This window comes from Populus euphratica, unplaced genomic scaffold, assembly GCF_000495115.2.
Source record: "Populus euphratica unplaced genomic scaffold, PopEup_1.0 scaffold232.1, whole genome shotgun sequence".
In the NCBI taxonomy this organism is placed as follows: Eukaryota; Viridiplantae; Streptophyta; class Magnoliopsida; order Malpighiales; family Salicaceae; genus Populus; species Populus euphratica.
Genome location: NW_011500114.1, coordinates 214,853 through 237,635, shown reverse-complemented (window position 1 = coordinate 237,635; position 22,783 = coordinate 214,853). Strand labels below are relative to the sequence as shown.

Sequence of the window (22,783 nt, the reverse complement as noted above, 5' to 3'; positions counted from 1 at the left end):
AAAGGTATCTTATATTATTAGATATATTATTATAAACAAAGAGTTAAAGAGTGCAAAATGATATTTCAAGTGCAAAATGATGATATAAAACCATGATAAAAATGCACTTTTAAGTACTAATCAATTGGATAGTGATTAATAAAAGTGTAATAGGTTGTTGTCGATAACTTGAGATTTCTCGGTATAGAAAAGACTCAACTGAAATTTCGATGGACTTTTGTATAAATTCAATTTTTTTATTTTAAAAAATTTATTATGTCTTTTCCTATATTATGAATGATATGTTGTCTTGATAATTGGATTATTAAAATGCTATTCACTATAATAATGTTTTGTTTTTTATTTCTCAATTTCATTATTCAACATTATATTTATTGGAGATTGAACTTTCATAATTTTTTCAATTTACTTCTAATGAGGTTATTTAAGACTCATGACCCAAGCTACAAGTTTTATAGATTGACTCTAATTTTTTTAATTGATTTTTTTTTCAATTTCATCATTCAATATTAGGTAATAGAAAATTAGCCTTCATGATTTATTTTATTTTTCTTTCTATGGTGTTATTCTCATTTCATGACTTGGATCATGAGTTTAAAAAGTTAACCCTAGTTGATTCGAGTCAATTTTTATATGATTTTTAAAAATTATTTTTAATTATTTTTTTAATTTAATATTTCAAAACTAGATTGATTGAGTATTGAACTTCATAATTTGTTTTGATTTATTTTCTATATAATCATCATGATCTGATAACTCGATCTGTAAATTGATAAGTTAACTTAAATTGATTAGAATTGATTCAATATATTGTTATCTCAATATTTTTATATAAAAATTATATTTTAAATATTTATTTTAAATCAAATTACTTTTTTCATTAGGCATCTATCTTTAAATTCGTTAAGAAAATTGGATTACATTATATTAATTTCTACACAATTTAATTTTTTTTAAAAAAATTAACTATTCTTTAATATTTTTCTGATGTTTTATTTTTTAATATAATCTCCAGCGTAGCATGTACTAATAATTTAGTATGTTATAGTTTATTATGGAATGGAATATGAATTGAGATTATAACTGGTGACTAATGAGATTACAAAATTTATAAATAGTATAAAGTCAACAATTCATTTTTATAAAGCGAATAGTAGTAAGAGGTTAGCTTACACCAAAGCCGTGTAACATGCGCGTACTTTGTCTTGTCTAATGCGGCTTCACCAGCCACCAAAGAGGTAAGCAACCTTAAAACGCTCCTCCTCCGCTCCTCATCATTATTATCACGGTCTATTTCAGTTCCTCTGCTTTCCTTCTAGTTTCTCCCAACCACCACAACCACATCAACAACGCTCTCTCTCCCTCCCTCCCTCCCTCCCTCTCTCTCTCGGTTTTGTTTTGCTCTCTGTAATTTAATTTATTGAAACTAGCTTGAGATGTTCTTTCAAGGTTCCATACTGAAACTGTAATATTCCTCCCTGTGCTTTGCCGTTCAAATCTGGCTCCTTTCAGCTTCAACAGGTATTGTTTCTACTCTTTCCTCTTTTTCATTGCCCGAATCCGCCTTAAATCTTAAAGAATTATCTCTCTAACTGCGCATAAGAGTGAGTGCTTTGTGAATCAAGCTTGAAAAATCATCTTTAATTGGTGAACGAGGGGTGGAGAAAGGAATTTTTTATTTTTTTTTCCCATATTGATTGATGGGATTTTCAGAAATTCTCCGTCAATGGAGCTTATTAGTCCTTGACTTAAGGGGGTCTGTAATTTATTTAAACATATCTAGATGTTTTGTTTAATGGGTCTGAAATTTTCTCTCTTTGGTTGTTTCGTTTAATTGAATTTATTGCGCATATCAGGGAAAGTTTTGAAGAAAGATTCTGTGAAGCTTCTGGAGAGAAGCTGCTGCTTAGATAACTCTGGCCGACACTTTAGTGATATTTGCTCAAACCGGAGCGAGTATTCAACCTTTGTTTCCCAGTCCTCCAGCACCAGCACCAGCACCAACACCAACACCATTCTCCTCATCATTATTTGGCTACTTTGCTCGGTCATTGGTTTGGCGACTTCCCGTCGATTACGGTTAACATTTGATCATCCAATCAACTTCTATCTCGTCTACTCTACTCTATAGTATTTGGAGATGTAACCATCGACAACATAAATTTTAACACTTCGATGATAGAAGAAGAAGAGGCAGAATAGAATAACAAGGAGAAAAAGGATAAATCAGGAGTAGTGCACATCTCATTCGAGCTCCTTTTGCGGAAATTTGAGTTTGGTCATTTTCTCTCTCTCCCAAAATGATGAAATTTAACTGCTTCTCTTGTCGGATTGGGAGGAAGAAGAACGAGAAGGTGAGAATTGATTGGAATATAGATTAGGTGAAGTTTGCTGTTTTACTCTTCTTTGGAGCTTTTGATGTGCTTCCTCCTGTAACTTTCTTTTGTTCGATTTTAGGTTGATAAGCAATCATCAAGAACAGCTGACATCAACACTGCGCTTAAAACCCTGAATATCAGGCTTCAGCACCCAGTGGAACCTTTTGAAAGCGATGGGTTGAAAAGCACATCTTTTGGTGTGTCATTTCCTTTAGATGTTGAGAAGGACTCAATCAATGTCCAGGTGATGAGCCATCAGAGTCCTGTTGTGAATGAAGCAGCATATGAAGGAGAAGATGAGCTTGAAGAGGATGTTTCACTGAAGAGGGACTTATCTGACCTTGATCTCCAATCCCATGTGGCCAATTCTGGTGAAGAAGTGTCTTTTCCGATAAGTGCAAGGCTGGATTCCTCTGATTCACTTGATAGAATGGGCAATGAACGGTATGCAAAGAATGATGAGGAAAAAGTTGATGAAAAAGGTATTGATGTCATACAAAGTGGACATGTTAGTGATCCTGGTATTGGGAAGGCTGAGTTTTGGGGTTCGCCTAAGCTTAAACGGTCCTGTTCTAATCTGGAAACAAGCAAATTCCTAAGAAAAATTGCCAATCAGCTGCCTCTAGCATCTCAGTATTCTGAAGAATTGCAGGGACTGGCTGAGAAATTGAGAGATCCTGGCAGCCCCACATCTATAATAAGCCGTTGCAGTGCCGACAGAGTGATGTTAAAGAAGCATTCTTCAAGCCAAGTTCTACCCTCTAGGAGTAGAAGACTCTGGTGGAAATTGTTCCTCTGGAGCCACAGAAATCTTCACAAACCCTGGTATGTAAAACCACAGCCACAGGCTGTAAGTAAGGTTTTGAATCAGCAAGGCGGCTACTCTTCAGATACACTTGAACTAGACAGAGCCCTGAGCAAAATGCAATCACCTGGTTCGTTCACCAGGGAGTCAATGAACAAGGGCCATAACAACAATGGAGAGGACAGTCAGAGCTGGAATGGTTTTCATGCTGGGATTTCTGGTCTATGGCCCCAGAACCAGTGGGTTGCTTTCTCAATAGAGTCATCTCCATTTTCAAGAGTGAATAAATGGGTCGAAGATCTTGAGACCCAACCCCCTCCTCCAGATGCCCATGATGATAACAATGATGTTAAGAGTGACGATGGCATTGTTTTCCTACCCTCTCCTGATACTGGTAGATCACCAGGAAGAACCACGGCATGCCCAGATTTTAATTTCTCAGAGGAGATTTTGCATGCCAATAGCGTGATCCAGTCACTTAATTCATCCTCAACTGTAGCCCACATTGCAGGCATTGGCTTAAAAGCTATTCCCACCATATCACATTTCTCCAGTCTTCGATCTGTGAACTTGTCAAACAATGTCATAGGTATGCTTTTAGCAGAAGCAAGATGTCAATTGTTAAAAGGAACATCATGGTAATAACATGCTGCATCTCTTCTACCCCTGTTTGCAGTCCACATTACTCCTGGATCACTGCCAAAGGGCCTTCACACACTCAACCTTTCGAAAAACAGGATCGGCACTATTGAAGGACTCAGAGATCTCATCCGATTGCGGGTACTCGATCTCAGTTACAATCGCATTTCTCGGCTTGGACAAGGTATTTAATTCGAAGAAAACACATGCTACTAGAGCCATTTTAAATCATGCAGTTCTTTCACGAGAAATAATATTTCCCCAATTAATTATATGGTTGTATATGTTCATTCTGGATTTACATATCAGGGTTGTCAAACTGTACAATAATAAAGGAACTCTATCTTGCTGGAAACAAGATTAGTGATGTTGAGGGGCTGCACAGGCTCCTGAAGCTTACAGTCTTGGACTTGAGCTTTAACAAGATAACGACAACAAAAGCTCTGGGCCAGCTTGTTGCGCACTACAACTCACTGCAAGCTCTGAATCTGTTGGGCAATCCAATTCAGAGCAACATCAGTGATGACCAGCTTCGCAAGGCAATTTGTGGTCTCCTTCCTAAGCTAGTGTACCTGAACAAGCAACCCATCAAACCACAGAGAGCGCGAGAAGTTCTCACAGATAGTGTTGCTAGAGCCGCCCTTGGAACTGGCAGCAGCAGGAGCTATCGGAAAAAAGCAGTGAAGAGAGTGACCTCCAGCAGTTCAATCTCCAGTATGCACAGGGGCAGTGTTGGGGGTGGGCAGAAAAGCAGGAACAGGTCGAACAGCCGAACTCATCACCTAAAGACATTGTCCTCTGCGCATGCTTCTTCATCCCGTTAATTGTTTCCCTATTCAGATTTTTTTGTTTTTTTAATGAATAACTTATTATCTCTTGAACGTGCCTTTCCCTTCTGTTTTTTCCTCCTCTGAAGCAGGACATTTTTCAGGAGGAGATTTCTTGCGTAATGTATTTGTATCTGTTTTGTGGTCCTAAGAACGATTTGTAATGCAATGCAATGTTAAACATCCAAACCCCACAAGAAATGACAGCTATCAGCTATGCCCCCCGCCCCCATGTTCTTTTGCTGGGACCATTACACGTCAATTACAACTTTTAAAGGATTTTATATCTGTGATTTTATTTTGTGCTTCATTCATATTTGCACATGGGAGTAGCTGCGAGGTGGGACTCGGATTATTATTATTATTTTTTTTGAAGTGGTTTTTTCATAGAAAATAAATTCTTACGAAGTTAATTTTTTTTTTTTACAATTTCATGAAAATAAATTAAAAAAGAGTTTTTAACTTATTAATATTTTATTTATTTTAAGTTTATTAAAAGAAGGGATTGAATATGACAAATGTAAATGTTGAAGGAGGATGAAATTAAAAAAAAAATCATTTCATCTTGGTTTTTTTTTTTTTTGAACAGTATTTTCATGAAAAAATAAAACAAATATGTTTTTTAAGTCAAATTTTCTTTTCAACTTGAAAGTATTTTTCTCTTATTTTTTCTTTTTATACTTATTTAATATGATTGTTTAGCTTTATTGTTAGAGCTGATTCTAAGTTAATATTCTAATCAATTTATTGCTAAGTTTTTTTATCAAAACTGGAGTTGTGATATTTAACTTGTGAAGTGACTAAGTTTAATAAATATAAAAGATTTACATTTTGGCAAAAGCAAGCTAGGAGGATTTTAAATGTAGAAAAAAAAAAGAAGCTAGAATTTTGGATGAAATCGGAAGCCTAATTATACCTTATTTTATCCAAAACTAGAAAGATAGCGCAAATTCAAGGTCAATTTACATGAAATTAAGTCAACGACATAATTATATTTTTAATAGGATAATTTTATTTAATTATAGGCCAAATTAAAGTTAATTATGTTTAAGAATTAATTTGGGTCTCATTTAAGGATTTAATTAAATGCAAGAACTTAATTATACTTTAAATGAGTCAAATTAATTTTATTAGGGGCTTAATTGGTGAAAGATTAAGTTTAGAAGCTTAATTTGAGCTTAATAAAAAATATTGAAATTTTAAGAGACCAAACTTAATTTCTACAGAGTCAATTAGTTCAAATCAAGGGTAAAGTTATAAGAAAATTATAATTTTTAGGTCAATTAAGGGCTAAATTAAAAAAATTTACAGCCAATGATTATTTTGTAAAAGACATGGAACTATGAGGACTCAATTGATTGAACTTAGGGGTGAAATTAAAAAAAATTAAAAATTTAATGATTAATTAAGAGTCAAATTGCATAAATTTAGTACTAATAACTAATGTGAAAAAGGACAATAAAATTCAGGAATTACATTGAAGTTCAATAAGGGAAAAATTACGTAAAATTAAAAGTTTATGGTTAATTAGGGTTGTAATTGAAAGAAATTAAAAGATGAAAGATCAAAATAAACTGTGACCAAAATCCTAAATTAAAACCCTAAAAAGTCCAAAATAGCGCCTTTTTGGACAATAATAATAAAAAAAAAAGACCAGACAACGCGTCGTCTAATGACTTTTCGTCTTTTTCTTTATCTAAGTCAAAAAAGTTGTTCTGGTAGCCTCTTTTTCAAGGCATTTAATACATCATCTTTCCACTAAATTTGAAAAAATTTGAATACAAATAATGGCTTGACATCTGACTACACCTTAGTAGTGTCCTTTCTGATCGATTGAAACTATAGCTGTTGTGACACCGTCTCAAAATGACCAACCCAACCAGCCCTTCTGCAATAATGTTTTAGGCCACAATAACAACTTTGAACTAACGATTAAGATCTTTCTGGATTGAATCAAGGGCCAAGATTTGATATTATTAAAGAAAAAATGTTTATCTTCCATCCCCTATAAATAAGCGTGGATTTCATGACCTGAGGGAGAAGAGAATCAAGTTCAAAGTTTACAAAACCCTTCCCCCAATATTTTATCTACCATTATTGTTTTTTCCTCCGCCGCCACGACTTCTACTTCTACAACCACCTCACCACTGTCTATTTCATCGAGAACTCCACCCCAATTCTCTAACATGACCACCAACCGGCCACCTCATGTTGAGAGTAGCCACTATGAGCTTCTCTCTCCTCTATAAGTTTCCTTTTCTTCCTCCTAGACTAGCAACAATCTCTACATCTTCAACCTCTAGTTATTGGCAACAACGACAGCAACACCAGTAGACCGAAAATTACCACCATTTTAGTTTCTTCCTTTTCTAACACCAACAACAACAATAGCTCCAACCACACTAACTATTTCTCCTTCTTCACCCCTCAGCAGCCAACATTGCCCACCAACGTCTACACCAACACCTCTGCCACCAATTGATAGCTAAACCAATCAACCACTCCTTTCATACCAAGTAGTCTCCCCTTCTCTTCTTCTTTTTCTCCCCCTTCTTCTACTTTCAAGCTGCATATGAACAATGAATGTAAAATATAATTCACATTCTATTATTCACATAACTTAAGCACTAAGCTAGGCAAATGACTAAGTTGTGTTGGGCTGGACCTGCCCAGCCCAACTTAAAAAAGAGGCTAGATTTGTTGGGCCGCTAGTCAGGCCAGATCTGGTTGAGTTTAGCCTAGATAGTTAGGCCGACCCAACTCAATATATTTAACAATAATAATAATAATTTAATATTATAAAAAAATTCCAAAAATTTTGTAGGTCATTTTAAAAATATTTATGGGTCCCTTGCATGTTTTTTCAATAATTTTGTATAATATCAAGTTGTAGACTTACACTGTAAGATATAGATCTGATATTAAAAATACTCACTTTCCTCTAAAATTTCAAAAAAATTTAAAAAATTCATTTAAAAAAATATTTTGTTTTTAATAGTGTCAAATCCTAAAAGTTTTTCCAGGCATATTTCCTAAAAGATAAAAATCATAATATTTTTATCATATATTTAAAAAAAAAAAATAGATATCATAACTAGTTTTTTTTTAAAAAAATAGATATCATAACTAGTTTATAATTATCCATCAGGGTTTAACCAAAATATAAAAAATCCATAACAATTCAGAATTATCCATCAGGGTTTGACCAAAATATAAAAAATCCATAACAATTCTTCTATTCAGAATGCCAGGAACTAGTTATATTTAGGAAATAAATGTGATGCTACAAGTTAGACTTTAAAATGGCTAGGATTACACACAATAAGGTATAAACCTCTTACGAAGAAAGATTTGTCTTCGACCTTAGAAAAATATCAATGGATATAAATACAACCTAGAAAAACAATCAAACAACAATACAACTTACTTTATGTAAGGTGCACTGGTGATGCATCTTTTCCTTGAATAACAAACCTCTTATCCAAATTCTCACATACCATAAGTTTTTTAGTAACTATAATACTAGGTGACGACTCTTGAACTTTATAATTATAATTTTATGATTATATCCAAAAACCTTTCTTTCTCTAACACCTCTCAAATGGCTAAAATGATGCCCTCTGACGTAGCCCCTGATAATATGTAAGATTTTTTTTTTCTTTCAAAGTATCACATTAGAAAAAAATTCTTAAGGAAATAACTCAATTAAAAAATTATTATTTATTCAAAACCCAATTTTGAATAGCATAGTTTGAAGAGTCACATGTGTTATCAAAAATCAATTTTGGATTCTCTAAAATTATTTTATAAAAATACATTTTTATTCAAAAAATCAGAAATCAAAAATTTAAAAATATTTTCGAGACACGAGAAGATAAGTATTTGAGTTGCAATAGGTCAAAAAACCAAAAGAATAATCAGATTGTGATATTTTGATAAGACAAGTTCAAGAAATACTTAACAAAAAGACAGTTGAAGTTGAAATCCAAAATTAACTAAAATTGAAAGAATTAATTAATTTTAAGGACTTAATTAAACTTCTAACATACTTATTTCACTTAATTATGGACTTAATTAAAGTAAAAACTAAGTTTAAAAGTCAATTGAAGAAAAATTAAACTATTAATTAAGTTTAAAGAATAATTAAACTTTTAATGGGTTTTTTGAATTCGATTAAGGACTCAATTGAAGAAAAATCTAGTTTAGAGGTCTAATTTGTATTAGTTCACAAAGCTTGGAAGATTAAGGACACAATTAAAACTTTGAAAGGTTAATTTGGTGCAATCAATGGATTAATTGAAAAAAAATTGAAGTATAAAGTTCAATCAAGGATCAAATTGAAGAAACCTGAAACTAAGAATCACTTGGTAAAAAATGTTGAAATTTGAGGGTCTAATTGAAGAAGACTAAGGGTGAAATTGCAAGAAATTTTAAAAATTAAGGCTGATATGGGTTCTATTGCAAAGTTCTCAAGGTTCAGGGACAAAGTTAAAAAAAAAAAAAAAACTATTATTCATTCTTGTCCCTAACAACCAAAGAAAAAGATGTCGAAGTAACCACTTTTCAGCTCCAATTTTTCCCTCACCTCTTCGCCAAACCACGCAAATCTCATGACAATTTACCTCCTGACACTTGAACTTCACTCTAAACAAAAACTCCAGATTCTATTGCATTAAAACACTTACAGATTCTCTCTCAAAAACACTATTCTGCCTACAAAATAAACCTTTTATCCTTCCTTCATCAGTTACAAAGCAACAAGATTTTATCCTCAGCTTTAATGGATGGTTGAGATTTATTCCATTAACCTATGAGCCCTAAAACTTCCATGCTTCTCATATAAAAATCTCACCCAGCCAAGATTACAACAAACTTATTCCTTGATCTTTCCAGCCTTAAAAACAAGCCTAGAAACACCCCTCAAATCATACAACCCCCCCCCTCCAAAACCGAAAAAAAAAACCCTAGTACCAGCCGCCGTGCCTCCTCCTCCATCATCTTCAGCAACCTAGAAAACCAGCCCCCGCCCCATTTTCTTTGATCCTTAATTGTACAAGCAGCAAAACCATTTCCACCTTTAAACCTGTGAGCCACGCCACCAGAACACATAAAAAGTTACAGATAGCTCTTCCATTTTTTTAGGAGAGGACCTTCCCTCTTTATGGCATTTATTTTGGTTTTGGACCAAGACTTCAACTCGTCTCCCCCAAGTTTTTCAAAGACAGACAAACACAAAAAGTTGTGACTAGTGTTACTGAAAAGAAGGGAGCTGTGACTGGTTTGGAGGAAAATAACTTTTCCTCTCAGAAGTCTTCCTCAGCAAGCTACTACCATAAGCAACATCTCTCACAACCTCTCAGACCAGCAACTTCTAATCCCACCGTGAGCAAGCAACAAGGGTTTCTCTCCAGGCATATGCAGTTTTGTTTTCCAGCGGAGAACATCATCTACAGAACTGGTTTCAATTAGGACTAGCTGGAGTCTTCTTCATCAGTCACGTCATATCTCTCTGGTTCCAACGTAAGTAGGAGTCCTCTCCATCAGCTTCATCCTGCTCCAAGCTCTGCACCAGCACCAACAGTGAGCAGTCCAGCGTGCACTCCTCCAAAAGCTGCAGCGCAGCTGTGCACACTCTCAACATCCATTGAAGCAACGTTCAGAAGCTCTCCTTTGCACCAGCACACAGCTTCAATGCGTTGATAAGCCGAGACCAGCAGTTTCAGTTCATCCTCACATAAACCAAGCAGCCCTATCTCCCTTGTTCCAGCCGAAAGCCACAGTAGTTACATCTTCAACCGTGAGAAACGGCACCTGACAGCAGCAACAATGCCATGGGCAACAAACTTTTTTTCACTGCAACTGTCCTAGTGGTTGTTGATTTCGTTATCATGATTTGCTCAAAGCTTTCCCAAGTAATCAATTTCAGAAGATAAAGGCTGTTCTTTTAGAAGCCATGGCTACTAAACTGTTACTGCCATGACAGGCATAGTTTTCTTTCCATTGTAATTCACTGCTATTATGCTTCTCTCTCTCTCTCTCTCTCTTTTCTTCTTTTTTTTTAATGCCCAGCCCCCTTTTTTGGTTTGAACAAAGCTTGAGTTCATCATGGGCCTTGAGGTGGATTTGATTTTTAGTATGGGATTTGTGCCAAGGTTAAGAAGTCCAGTCCACATGATTAGGTTGCGCTAAGATTGTGTTTGACAAAGTTAAAATTTATCAAAGAAAAATGCATTTATATGGGTCATTAATGCTTACTCGGCAAGCGTGTCCCTATTAAAATTTCAAACTTTGTATTTCTCTTTTTTTAATGTTTACTAATCATAACCCTCGTTTTTTTTAATTATTTCATTTTTATGCCTTCAAATAATTTATTTGTAATTTTTTTTTATATATTTTGCTCCCTCATATTTAATATTCATGATTAAAATTTAAGTATTTAAAAAAAAAACAGCGAATACTCACAAAAGTTTCAAAAGTTATTACTCAATTTCTTGAGTAAAGAGTCAGTATCAGTCTTTTCACAAGAATCTTAAATAGTTGAATCTAAAGTTTTTAAACACTAAAAACTTTCTAAGGATTTTAGAGTTTTTGTATAAGGATCTTAATCTAATGCCCCCCTCCCCTCTTCTAGTTAAGGTTTTGTTGTGGATTTTTTATATAGGATGATAGAAAAGGTCTAAAGGTTGTGACATGAGAATTTCTTGACCTTTGATGTTCAAGATAAAATTGTAACCATTTATTACATCTAAAAAGAAAAATTTATCCTCCTCTGCAGTTGGTGAGGGGAGCATATAAAAAATCTCATATTTTGGACTATTAAAAAAGAGGTTTTGTAGTGTTATGAGAGCAACTTGAGGACGCAAAAAAAAGATTTAAGTGGTTGGAATTGCTGGCGGTGATCATAATCGTTAATTGAAAGAATCTTGGTGTGGTTTAATGGTAGGATAAGGGTGAAATAGATATTGAAATGTGGCAACCTAGCCATGTTTTTCGAGATTTTATTTGAGAAAGTAGATAAACAATGGCTAGATGACAAATCACTCGATTTAGGTTTAAAAACAATCAATGGACGAGCCATCTATTAAAGGGTAAAATCAAAGTTTAATTTTTCCATTTTAATTCCAATCGCTAACCTTTTTAAACATCAAAATAAAGTTCTCAATTGATCTTAATATTTGAAAATCCTCTTAATTATATCTCTATTATTTTAACTGGACCTTTGACTATTGACATCTTTTACACTTTGGTCATTTATTTTAAAACTCTTTCATTTTATCTTTAATTGGTCGTTCAAACTTTTAATTTTTTTAATTGCATCGTTAATTAAATTAATTAAGTATATAATTTTAGTTTATTTTCATCTTGGTCCATAAGTTTTTAGCCCTTGTAAATTTGACCTGAATTGCCTTCTAAACTTTGAATTGTTTTTTATTATTTCCTTGATTACATTAATTAAGTCAATCCAAAGTTTTATTGGGTTTTGGAACTTTTTTATTCCTTTTATTTTGGTTAAATTGAATTCACATATTAAATTTATTCCAATTAAACCTCTGATTAAGTTTATTAAGTGCATAAAAAGTTTAATTAATTCTTTAGACTTTAAAATTTTTATTAAGTGCATAAAAAGTTTAATTAATTCCTTAGACTTTAAAATTTTGTAGATTCATCCCAATCTTCAATATTTTTTTTAGACTAAGTCATAATCTTTAATGTATTTCCTTCATTTAGGCTCTCTATTGATACAATTGAATTCTTAAACTTCTTTATTTTGTCCATTTTGGTCTTTTTAATTATTAATTTATGCAACAAGATCCAATTTCAGTTATTTTTCATCAAGAAAACACTAATTGTCTTTACACCTGATGTTCTCGCCAACTGTTACTTAAAACCTTGTTTGTTAGTGATCCAGAATATTTTTTAATTTTTTTAATTTTTAGATTTTTTTGAAAGGAAAAACATTTTTTTCATAAAAATAAAAAATCATAGGACGTCTAGAATTAGGTTATGATGAAGACTTTAAAGTTTTAACATTATTTTTAGTAAGTACATCACAACTATAGGTTTACTAATTACAAACTTTGTTATATCCATATCCACATCCACTGTTTCTTGATAATTAGTTCCATAAATTAGGATTTTCCTTTTTATTTCTTTCATTAGCTTCTTAAAGCGCTTAATCCCGATTTATATATATCTTTGAACCTCATTCATTCGAATTTCTTTCTTAACTCTAATTCTAATCCTTGTTAAGCAATCATAATAATTTTTTTTTTAGAATTTTAGCCCAACATTTTGCTCTTGCTTCCATGAATCTATTTAAATGTTTTTAAACAATTCTTCATAATATTGCTTTAATTTCACTAAATCAGCCAATATAAATTCTAAGTTTGTCATAGAGAAGCTTGAAATATAATTTGCATATATTCCAACTCTGAATTGAATTTGATGGAAAATTTATATACCAAGTAAAAGCATCTCCAATTAATGAATTTGAAAATAAATTTAGTTTTATAAAGTTAGGATCAAATACTTTCTTACATTAGCAAATAAATCTTACTATATGTTATGTAATAGACATGGTCTCTTGGTCATTATTTAAAGTATAGAAACTTAAAATTACTAGGATAAAGTTTCATTCTATCAATGTAATTTGGATATGATCATTTATATGTTGGCCTAATTATTTATTACACTTTGAGTCTATAGGCTTTATCTAGAATATACTCTTATTTATTACACTTTGAGTCTATAGGCTTGTTCCATTATATCTAGAATATACTTTAGATCAATTCTACTTGGAGGTCCATTTATTTTTTAGTCATTTAGGATTATTGTCTCATCTATATCTTTTAGTGATAAACTTTTATAATTAACAAATTTGTTTTTCAAACTACTCCCAACTTTCTTTTTTATTAAAGGTTTTCTTTTGTTGACTTTTAATTCAAATAAAGAATTATTCCTAGCACTGAATTGTTCCAGCCAACAGGACTCTGTCACATTTGTTTAGGCTCATTCTTTTTATGATTTAACACTTTTTCTACATTCTTAATTAAATAGTTTTTAACCTCAACTATCACTTGTTTGGAAACCTTATTCAGTAGTATAATTAAAATTAAATATCACTTTATCATTTTCTTTTTTTATTTTGAAATCTAATTTTGTATTGAGATCTTCAATAGCCTTAATCATTTCCTAATAAGACTCCTTATTCAAGTTTTGTAGTTTTCCTACTTCATGCTCCAAACTTCTTTCACCATTTTGTTTTTCTCTAATATTGGACTCTAGAATGGCATGAGTTGATATCTCATTCACTAATACAATTCTATTGTAATGATTTTCAATTATCTTTATTTTGATTATATGTTTCTTCTTAAATTCTTTAGAAAGACGTTTATACCTCTCTTCGAGTATCTTATTACCCTGTTCTACTCTTAATTCAAATAGTAAATATCTATCTTCTACAATCATAAAATAGCTTCCTTCTTCATTTTATGTTTTCTTTCCCTTGAAGGATTGATTCTTTATTTTTTTTGTTCAATAAGGATATCCATTAATTCTTCTCTTTCTTTTAAATTTTCTAACAATTTTGATCCTTTTGATGTTATAGTTTCAAATAAATATATATAACACTCCTACTATGTCCTTAATTAAGAGGACTTTGGTTTTTTTAAGTTGGATATTAAGTTTAACGTGTGCAATGTGTGTTTTAGATTTAAATTCTAGACTTATACTACAATTCTAGATTTGTAATTTTAGACTATAGCAATGCCATAATATAACTCAATTCTCAAGAAGTAATCAAATACTTTAATGCTTTAAAGGTAAATAAGAACTTTAACAATTCAAGAATAAAGAACTTGCATTCATTAGATTATCATTTTTTATTATTATTATAACTACACACCGAAAAGCCTTGACAAAAGAACATGAATTGATATTTTTTGTGTTTTCTGGTTTTCTTGATAATGAAAATTACTAGCCTACTGATTATTATTTACAAGTAACTTGCTTGCTGGTTATTTGCATATTGATTACTACCTATTGGTTACTGCCTATTGATAAAATAGGTTTTGAGGTTCCTTCAAATCTGATTGAACTACAAAGCAGTTATTGTTTATTTGTTGAGTTGTTGTATTTTTTTAATTGTCTCATTATTCTCTGTTTAGCTTTCTTTAAATAGAAAAAACTATAGAAAATTATCTAGTAACCACCTATCTTCTTCATTCTTCCTAGTTTTAAAAATACATGACTTTAACTACTCTTTTTCATTACTCCATGTGCCCTATTAGTTTTTCTTTTACAAATCTGGATTATATTTACTCTATATCTTAATTTTCTTTTCATCTTATCCAAACTTTGTTATTCTTTTGTGTAATATTAGTTTAGCTCATAACTAAATCATGTTTTTTTTTATTTGGCCCCTACTTCATTGCATACTTACTAAGTATGTCCCATCATCAAGTTTGTTTTTTTGTATCTTTTAGCCTAGATTATCTCTTCATTAATGTTATTGAATAACAAAAATATAATAATATTATAGAGTTATGGTGATCAGTATGAAAAATAATTAGGATAACAATTATGAATGATCTTTTAAGGGAAAAATAAGGTAGTTTTTTCCCAAATTAGCATGCACAATGAAATTTTTTTTTCCAAACTAGCATGGCTAAAAAAAAATCATAAATTAACACATTTAAAGTCCTTACATAGGTCACATTTACACAAGTCAATACACGAAGTACTATTTATACAACTAGATAGGTGTGTTGCACAAATAGTATCTACATAACTAGTACATTTCATTTTTTCTTCCTGCATATCCATGCATTCACATTCAAATTAATTCCCCACCTAGTATTTAAATATAGCAAGTCAATACAAAACAATGACCATGAAAGGAAAAAAAAAATTCAATGACTAGAAAAAAAAAGATGAGATGACACAAAAAGACAAGAGAAGAGAGAGAAAAGAAAAGGAAATAAAAAATGTGATGTAAGAAGTATATCAAAGCTCTGATTATGACAATTCTTTAATTATTAAAAAGATCTCGACAAGAAAAATTTATAAATATTATGAAAAATCAACTTTAAAACTGATGATGAGCCACGTGTACCACCTAAAAGATATAATTTGCTTACTTGTTGGAATTTCATCACTCACTCTAAAATTGATTTTTTATGATATTTATATATTCATCTTCAGAATTTTTATGATGATACTAGAAATGTTATCATTCAAGCTATTGCGTGTCTTGAACTCCTTGTTATTTGTGTCCATGAAAAATACTTTTAGCTTATGTTAATATATATCTGGTTAAAACTATTATGTCATAGATTTTTACATGCGAAATCAATAATGAAAAAGCAGGTTAAAACATAATTATACATGTAATTATATGAATGTAATCCAAAACAAAAGGCACCATGTTTTAAAAGGATGGAATGCGACAAAATCACAAGTGTGGTATCACTGATTACTGCCCACGAATTTGAATCGTCATCATATCAGTATGTTTAGTGTTTTACAATGTCCAAAATGTGATATGATTCTTGCTATCGTATGAAGCATCCCATGTGGATCCCATAAGGTCTTTCATGCAATTTTGCCCCCCTTTTCCCGCTGCTTTTTGCATAAGATGGAAGGCCTAACTAGTACACCATCTCATGTCATTGAGAATGGGAAGGGAAAAAACAAACTGCAAATGGAGGTTGAAGCATGGTAGAAATGTAGTTTCCTTAGTGCTGCAAACACTAAGATGTTAAACGAGAGAAAAGATGATGAAAATAAATACATTTCTTCCAATTGATGAATGAACAGCCAAGCATTTTTATATACCACATCAAGTAAATAGGACTTTGCTCATTCTGTAATCATCTTCAGAGTCTTAATCATGTGGTTGTATAGTGTTATAACTTGACATCACATCAAAAATGAAAAATAAATTTAAATCAAACCCTATTCTATACTTCTCATTTGCTCAGCACCTCAACTTGAGTAGTTACATGGCCCTGCATAAAAGCCTTGCGGCTTCTGAGAGTTGTGGTTGGTTCCACCATGATCCATGTTTCCTCTTCTCTCCTTTGCTTTCTTGTTTTTCTTTCTGTTCAAAACTTTTTATCTTCCTTTATACGGCGAAGCTTCATGATCATTAATTAACATGACAAAATGAATATGAATAGTATGATATAACTTTCTCGAGTTCCATTTGAAAAGCTCAAGACGAGACTCCCTGTCTCTTAAAGAAAGGTTTCTGGCAGATAAGGAGTCTATCATCACTGTTACTTTCGATTTCTATAACTCGTGCATCCCACTTCAGCCGTGCAGTCAGCCTTCTTGCTGATTCAACAAGTGGAGCTGTGTCACGCATTATCACCCAACCCTGCACCAATCACCAACATCACTGCATCTAAATTCTTCTTACCCAGAAACCAGATCATAAAATCTAACAGTTTCCGATCATTGAGGATTCTATCTAGAGAATAGTCTCTCGGATTTAAAGTATTTCTCCACCTTACCCACCAGGATTACACAGGATACAAAATTAAAAAAGAGATCTGTTTGAATTGGGTACCTCTGGACGAAGTAACCGATCTATCTCAGTGAATAGATCCAGCATGGTGCACCAGCGCTGCTGACGGGTTTGAAGGGATAAGAGCCCTTCCGCATGCACTAAATCATAACTTCTAGGGTAAGTCGGGAATGGCTCGCACCTTACATGGAAATAATTCACCACGTCAATGGGGAAACAAGCAACCAAAAAAGCATAGTGGTTAGAAGAGTGCACAGACTCTAGAGTCAAGACAAAATAAACTTGACGCTGGAAGGTTCACCGTATCAGTGGGGGGGGAAGTAATAATTAAAGAATAACGGGTAGAAGAGCACACAGACAGAATCTGGAGTTAAAACATAAAATAAACTTGGGACTGGAAGGTTAAGGCTTAACCAGTCCAAAGGAATGTTTTTTATCTTATCTATTTAGGATAACCCAACAACAAGAAAGGGATAAGCGGGCAACAAATGGAGAGTGAAGGAGAAGGGGTGGGCATCCAAAAGATGAATGGGGAGAGGAAGGTCAGGTACAGAGTAGATAACCAAACAGACGAAAAATCTGAATGGCGTATTTCCAATCTGGCATGAAATGTACCAACACCCTGCAGGATCATCATCCAAAAAAATAACTGACATTGCATCTGATGGTTAAGAAGCCCATTCCCCACATGCAAGAATATGAAAACAGGAATAGCATTTACCAGTGGATAAACTGAAAAAAAGGGCAAGTAGATGGTAGAATTACCAATCATGCAGTACACCAACCAAACCTCTGTCCACTATCAAGGGAAGGTAGTTTGGTCCTCCTGTTGGGACCACATTCATTACCCATACAGACTTCCCGGCTTCCAGTAGTGCTGAATTGAATCCGCCAAAATGAGCGTTCATGTCTAGTACATTCCGGATCATGTTATAAGGTGGAGAAGGATCCTCTTCACCAGGTCTCTTTGGATGATCAGAGAATATTATTGGTGACAAAACAGACCAATAATTAGGGAGTGTTGTTTTCCAGTTCTCTGCATCTTCCCTAAAGTCTGCTGGATGCAGACCTGAAAAAATATATAAAGAACATGGATAAGGCAAAAGGCATTCAAGGCATGGATATCCATACTCAGTTCTTTATTATGTAGTTTGTCCACCAAGATGCTGTTCCAAAATCATGTAAAAAGAGTATCAATTACCGTATACTGTAAGCTCACTCTTGTTCAAGTGAGACCTAGAAGGCCAGGTTGTCTTCTCTTGGATAGGAATCCATCTGCGACTCTGTGTTCCAGCTATGCACCCTTGGAGTGGTCTATAATAAGGAGATTCAACATCATGAGCTTTACTGCAGGTGGAAGGGCCTGCACCGGGCTTCCTATCATTACAAAGCATATTAAGCTACCAATCAGAACCACCCCTTAGTCATCATAATTATGTAGAGAATTTTTTTTAACTGAGTTATGCATACATGCATATGCATGCTCTTTAAGCATTATTCTGACACAAATTCAACCAAAATCAATCCAATTTTCAATATGAATGTAGATATCTTGCCAGTGGCATTACCGTGAACTATAGCAGCTTTTTTTACTAGTCTTTTTCCATAAAACAGTTTCATCTTGTTGTGAAAGCATCTCCCAGCAGAGATTTTCAGCAAAATCTCGTACAAAGTTCCACCTTTTCTGGTTCTCTTTGTTACGAGCATTGGTAAGTGGTGAAGTCCAGACAAAATACCCACCGGGCTTCAAAACTCTGTCAGCTTCGATTAAAAAAATGCCATCTGCAGCATGTGACGTGAATATTTAGCAGTGTTCACATGACCGGTTTCACACAGCAAATAGTAAACAAGATTCTAAAGTTAACTGTTGCAGGCACACTGTTTGAAGACTGTCTGGTCTTTTCAACAATCATTTTCCAGCAATCAGATTTAAAACCAGGTAACCCAATGGAGGAGAGTAATTAGCAGCCTATGAGTTGTGCACACACTTATTCAACCTCTAGACCTCCGGAATTAAAATTAAAAACGAATATGAAGCTGGCAAAGCAAGACTTGATGGAATATCTTTGAGATAGATCTGCAATATTAGATTTAAAGAGGAGGGCTATGTAAATTGGACAAATATATGGTAGATCATGCTTATCATTGTTTACTAGTAATTTGTACACTTTATTCCAACTCTTATCCATACAGACTTCTGATAATCTATTACAGTTAATGTGAACACTGAATTTGCATAATTTTCCCTGTTGAATATGCAGTGAAGTGAATTTTAAGCACAAAATATAATTTAGTTGACATTTTAATTTCTTCGTAAGATGTGATATGCATTCATATCAGTATTCATATATGTCCCACATTGTCACAATGATCACTAAATAAGACATCAGAACCAATACCTTTGTGGTCCCAATCAACACCACATCGTGCACAATGCAACATATCAAAGGAAAGAGAAGGGTATGGCAATTGATTCGAAGTAAAAGAACCAATCATCGCAGGAAGACCTCTTTCAAGAGTAAGTTGAACTTGACTTCCTGAAGGCTCATAGTTTGCGATGCACATAGTTATGAGCTGCTTAGAAAAGAGATGAGCTCCAAAGCTACCATAACCACATCCTATATCCAAAATGGTTCTCACCTGCAAGAATCAGGAAATAAACATGAAATAAACATGGGTAGTTATTACATGTATTGCACAGAGAGCATAACTAGTATCAGGTAGATGCAGAGTACAAGTGAGCTGCATAATTTCCATTCTCGACAGCATTGGACATCATACTGTCATTGAGCACTGAAATGGTTTCTTCTTCTCCTTTTTTATCTTTTCCTTTTGATAACTAATCAAAGAGCACTATCATATTTTATAGAATTTAGACTGCACGTTGCTCAAACCTTGTTTTCTGGGTTGCACTTTGATCAAATTAAAAGGTTTAAATTTGAAAACTAGTTACTCCAACAGTTTACTAGAAAAAGACTCAGTTAACGAAACCACTATATCCAATACCAGACTACAGTAATGCTACAAACTAAGAAAGTACATGAGACATAATTAAACTTATTTGAAGGTTCCCAAAAGGGAAAAAAATATAGGGGCTTACCCCAGCTTGTAAAAAGTTGGATTCATTTCTCAGTCCAATCATTTCAGCAATTTGATGTGAGTAATCTTCAACACCATCAAACATGGGAGAGGCTGAACGAAAAGAAATCTGCTCTTCATCCAACATCATCATCCTGCCAACCACGGTAACAGAGAAATCAACAGAGGACAACAAGGAAATACAAGTGCAAGTAATACAGTAAAGTCCATTCACTTACCTCTTTGTCAAACTGCCAGATGAAAGAACCTCTTGTGCAGTAAGTTTTACATTTGCAACCCATATGATGTCTCTTCCCGTAGGCCAATGAAGAGGGATCCTATAATTTACAGGAGGAAGCACCATGCAACTTTGCCTCGAACTCTGCCCACAATGACGATCATTCTCGCTACCATCAGAATATCCCAAAGCAAGATTCTCGGAAACGTTGAAGCAAGGAACATAAATTTCAGACTCTTGAGAACAGAATTCCAATTCTTGCAACCTCGAGGAACCAAGAGATAGCTCCCCAATATCCCACATGTCAGAAACAAGTTGCTCCTGGAGTCGCCTATAAGTGTGTAATATTTGACCCCTTGACAATGTCGATATTGAGATCGTCCACCAAAAAGATCCGGTAAGAGCAAGAACTACAATCACAGCTAAGCTCAACTTCAAAAGTAGCAATGTTAATTTGTGTCGGCTTCTTGGACTTCCGACACTGAATGGATCAGATGCAAAGCCACTTTCACCGTTGACATATTTGGAAGGAGAATTATTATAAGGAAAAAGTACGCGGAAAGGAAACTTCAGAGCTAAATAACTTTGATCAGAAGAACGATTACTATCCATATCTTCCTTTTCTGTTTTATCTTTCATTTGGGAGTCCCATAAATCATTGCTGTTCCCAGAGATCCGTATCCCTGTTGCACCTCGATGCAGAGGCCTAGACATTCTATAACCTGAAAAACCAGCAATGATTAAATTTTTGAAATAAAGTTAAGCTCACTAAGTTTTTTTACCTGAATCCCAATAGAAAACGAGAGAAATTCTTCTCAAGTGAGCTAAAAAAGCAAAGAACAAAGAGCCCAAGAAGGCAAGAAACCTTCCTTATTGAAGGAATCAACCCCACTCCAAAATTTTATTTTATTTTATTTTTAAAAGGCAACGCCAAAACAAACATCAGAAAAAGACACATAGAGCCTATGAAATGAAACTGCAACTGCTGAAGGAATAGACTTCACTGGTAATTCCAAGACTAAACACATGAGAGGAAAAAAAAAAAGAAGGGCAATTGAGATTCAAAGACAAACAAAGCAAATACATTTCAAAAGTAAGGCAATCACTTTTGATTCCATTGAGCCTCTGCAAGTGAGAGTGAAAGTTCATTTCTAGTAAAAGAACTCACTTCATTACAGTGCCTAACTAAAAAACCAAATAGCCCGCACAGATCAATCCAGTAAACTGATAAAAAAACAAAGAGATATCATAATTTCACAATCCAATCAAATCTAGCAAAACTTCAAAGAGAAGAAAAACACCACCTTATATGGGGCACAAGCGAAAATACAAGTTCGTTTTTCCAGAGCCACGAGGAAAAAAAATCCCTGAAATCAGCAAGAATTCACGAATGGAGTTATGAAACATAAACCCATGAATGAATGGATGGAGTGATTGAACCCAGAAGCAGCTTTTGCTGTAAAAGATATGTTTGGATCTCTCTCACGACGGACGCGAGAGAGATGATTACTATGGGATCCCAACACAACAGAACTCTCGTGAGAACTAAAAACTCTTCCTTTATATAGAGGAAATTTTTTTTTTTTTTTTTTTGGTGATGAAAGCAGCTAAATAATAGTAGTGGTAGTAGTTTACTACTGTTGATTTTGATTTATTAGTGATCAAAAGATAAGGGAGACGTAAACAATTATAAAACTAGCTTATCTCCTGGACCAGACTCCATTCCCAGCTGTCCTTCTCCGTTTAATTAAAGGCCATTCCACACTAAATAAAAATAGGAATTTAGTATTCCACATGTAGAGAATATTTGCTTATTCCCTCGATCTTTTTACTTCAGATCTTTGAGCTGAATATTACTAAGACATTACTAAATGGATCTCTAGAGGAATGCCTCAAAATCATTAAAAAAAAAAACTCATTTTAGAAAAGAAGTCACTCTCTCTGTTTTATGAGACAAGAATGACATCATTTCAGGATCAGCTCTTCGTGCGTTTGTATAATAAACAAGGGATATATTGCTGCGTAGGGTGCTGGTGTTTTTGGTGTTATTTTCTCTGGTTATTGCTATGAAAATAAAAGGGAAATGGAATTTACCATGGATATGTGCAGGTGAGAGACAGGGAGAGTAAGACGGCAGACCAGGAAACATTTTATTTTCAATAACGTTTCTATACCTGTGTTCTTTATGAGATCACGTTTGACTTGGGCCTGGAATGCCGGACACTACTAAGGATTATAAATCTTATTTATATGTATAATTCACAGACAAATAACAACTTGAAACTTGTA

At 33.6% G+C, this 22,783-nt stretch overlaps 2 protein-coding genes and 1 long non-coding RNA gene across 4 annotated transcripts; 1 reads left to right on the top strand and 2 right to left on the bottom strand.

The window, feature by feature from the left end:
• Window positions 1–1,260: 1,260 nt before the first annotated feature.
• LOC105109880 (uncharacterized) lies at window positions 1,261–10,718 on the bottom strand. Its single transcript, XR_839349.1, has 2 exons — window positions 10,672–10,718; window positions 1,261–1,356 (listed from the first exon to the last, which is right to left on the bottom strand). It is a non-coding gene; the product is annotated as an uncharacterized LOC105109880 (long non-coding RNA).
• On the top strand, window positions 1,325–4,832 carry LOC105109878 (uncharacterized). 2 transcript variants are annotated; one of them, XM_011004741.1, is made up of 5 exons: window positions 1,325–1,521; window positions 1,857–2,354; window positions 2,458–3,772; window positions 3,860–4,006; window positions 4,132–4,832. In XM_011004741.1, the coding sequence occupies exons 2-5, from the start codon at window positions 2,301–2,303 to the stop codon at window positions 4,644–4,646; spliced, it is 2,031 nt and encodes a 676-aa protein (XP_011003043.1). In that variant the 5' UTR covers window positions 1,325–1,521; window positions 1,857–2,300; the 3' UTR covers window positions 4,647–4,832. The 2 variants fall into 2 exon arrangements, with proteins under 2 accessions (XP_011003043.1, XP_011003044.1); XM_011004742.1 differs by lacking the exon at window positions 1,325–1,521 and having other exon boundaries at window positions 2,290–2,381.
• A 5,706-nt stretch (window positions 10,719–16,424) lies between the features above and the next one.
• LOC105109877 (probable pectin methyltransferase QUA2) lies at window positions 16,425–22,090 on the bottom strand. Its single transcript, XM_011004740.1, has 9 exons — window positions 21,799–22,090; window positions 20,496–21,216; window positions 20,279–20,411; window positions 19,578–19,818; window positions 18,747–18,960; window positions 18,380–18,555; window positions 17,944–18,247; window positions 17,221–17,359; window positions 16,425–17,028 (listed from the first exon to the last, which is right to left on the bottom strand). Exons 2-9 carry the CDS (start codon window positions 21,206–21,208, stop codon window positions 16,864–16,866), a joined length of 2,085 nt encoding a protein of 694 aa, XP_011003042.1. The 5' UTR covers window positions 21,209–21,216; window positions 21,799–22,090; the 3' UTR covers window positions 16,425–16,863.
• Between the last annotated feature and the right edge of the window lie 693 nt (window positions 22,091–22,783).

Bases quoted from the DNA above. Each gene is read 5' to 3' on its own strand.
- LOC105109878 (XM_011004741.1), top strand. From the start codon at position 2,301: ATGATGAAATTTAACTGCTTCTCTTGTCGGATTGGGAGGAAGAAGAAC. The intron at 2,355-2,457 runs GTGAGAATTGAT...GTTCGATTTTAG, and splicing joins GGAGGAAGAAGAACGAGAAG to GTTGATAAGCAATCATCAAG. The intron at 3,773-3,859 runs GTATGCTTTTAG...CCCTGTTTGCAG, and splicing joins CTTGTCAAACAATGTCATAG to TCCACATTACTCCTGGATCA.
- LOC105109877 (XM_011004740.1), bottom strand. From the start codon at position 21,208: ATGTCTAGGCCTCTGCATCGAGGTGCAACAGGGATACGGATCTCTGGG. The intron at 19,819-20,278 runs GTAAGCCCCTAT...TGATTCTTGCAG, and splicing joins CCAACTTTTTACAAGCTGGG to GTGAGAACCATTTTGGATAT. The intron at 18,248-18,379 runs GTAATTGATACT...ATATTTTTTCAG, and splicing joins GAGTGAGCTTACAGTATACG to GTCTGCATCCAGCAGACTTT.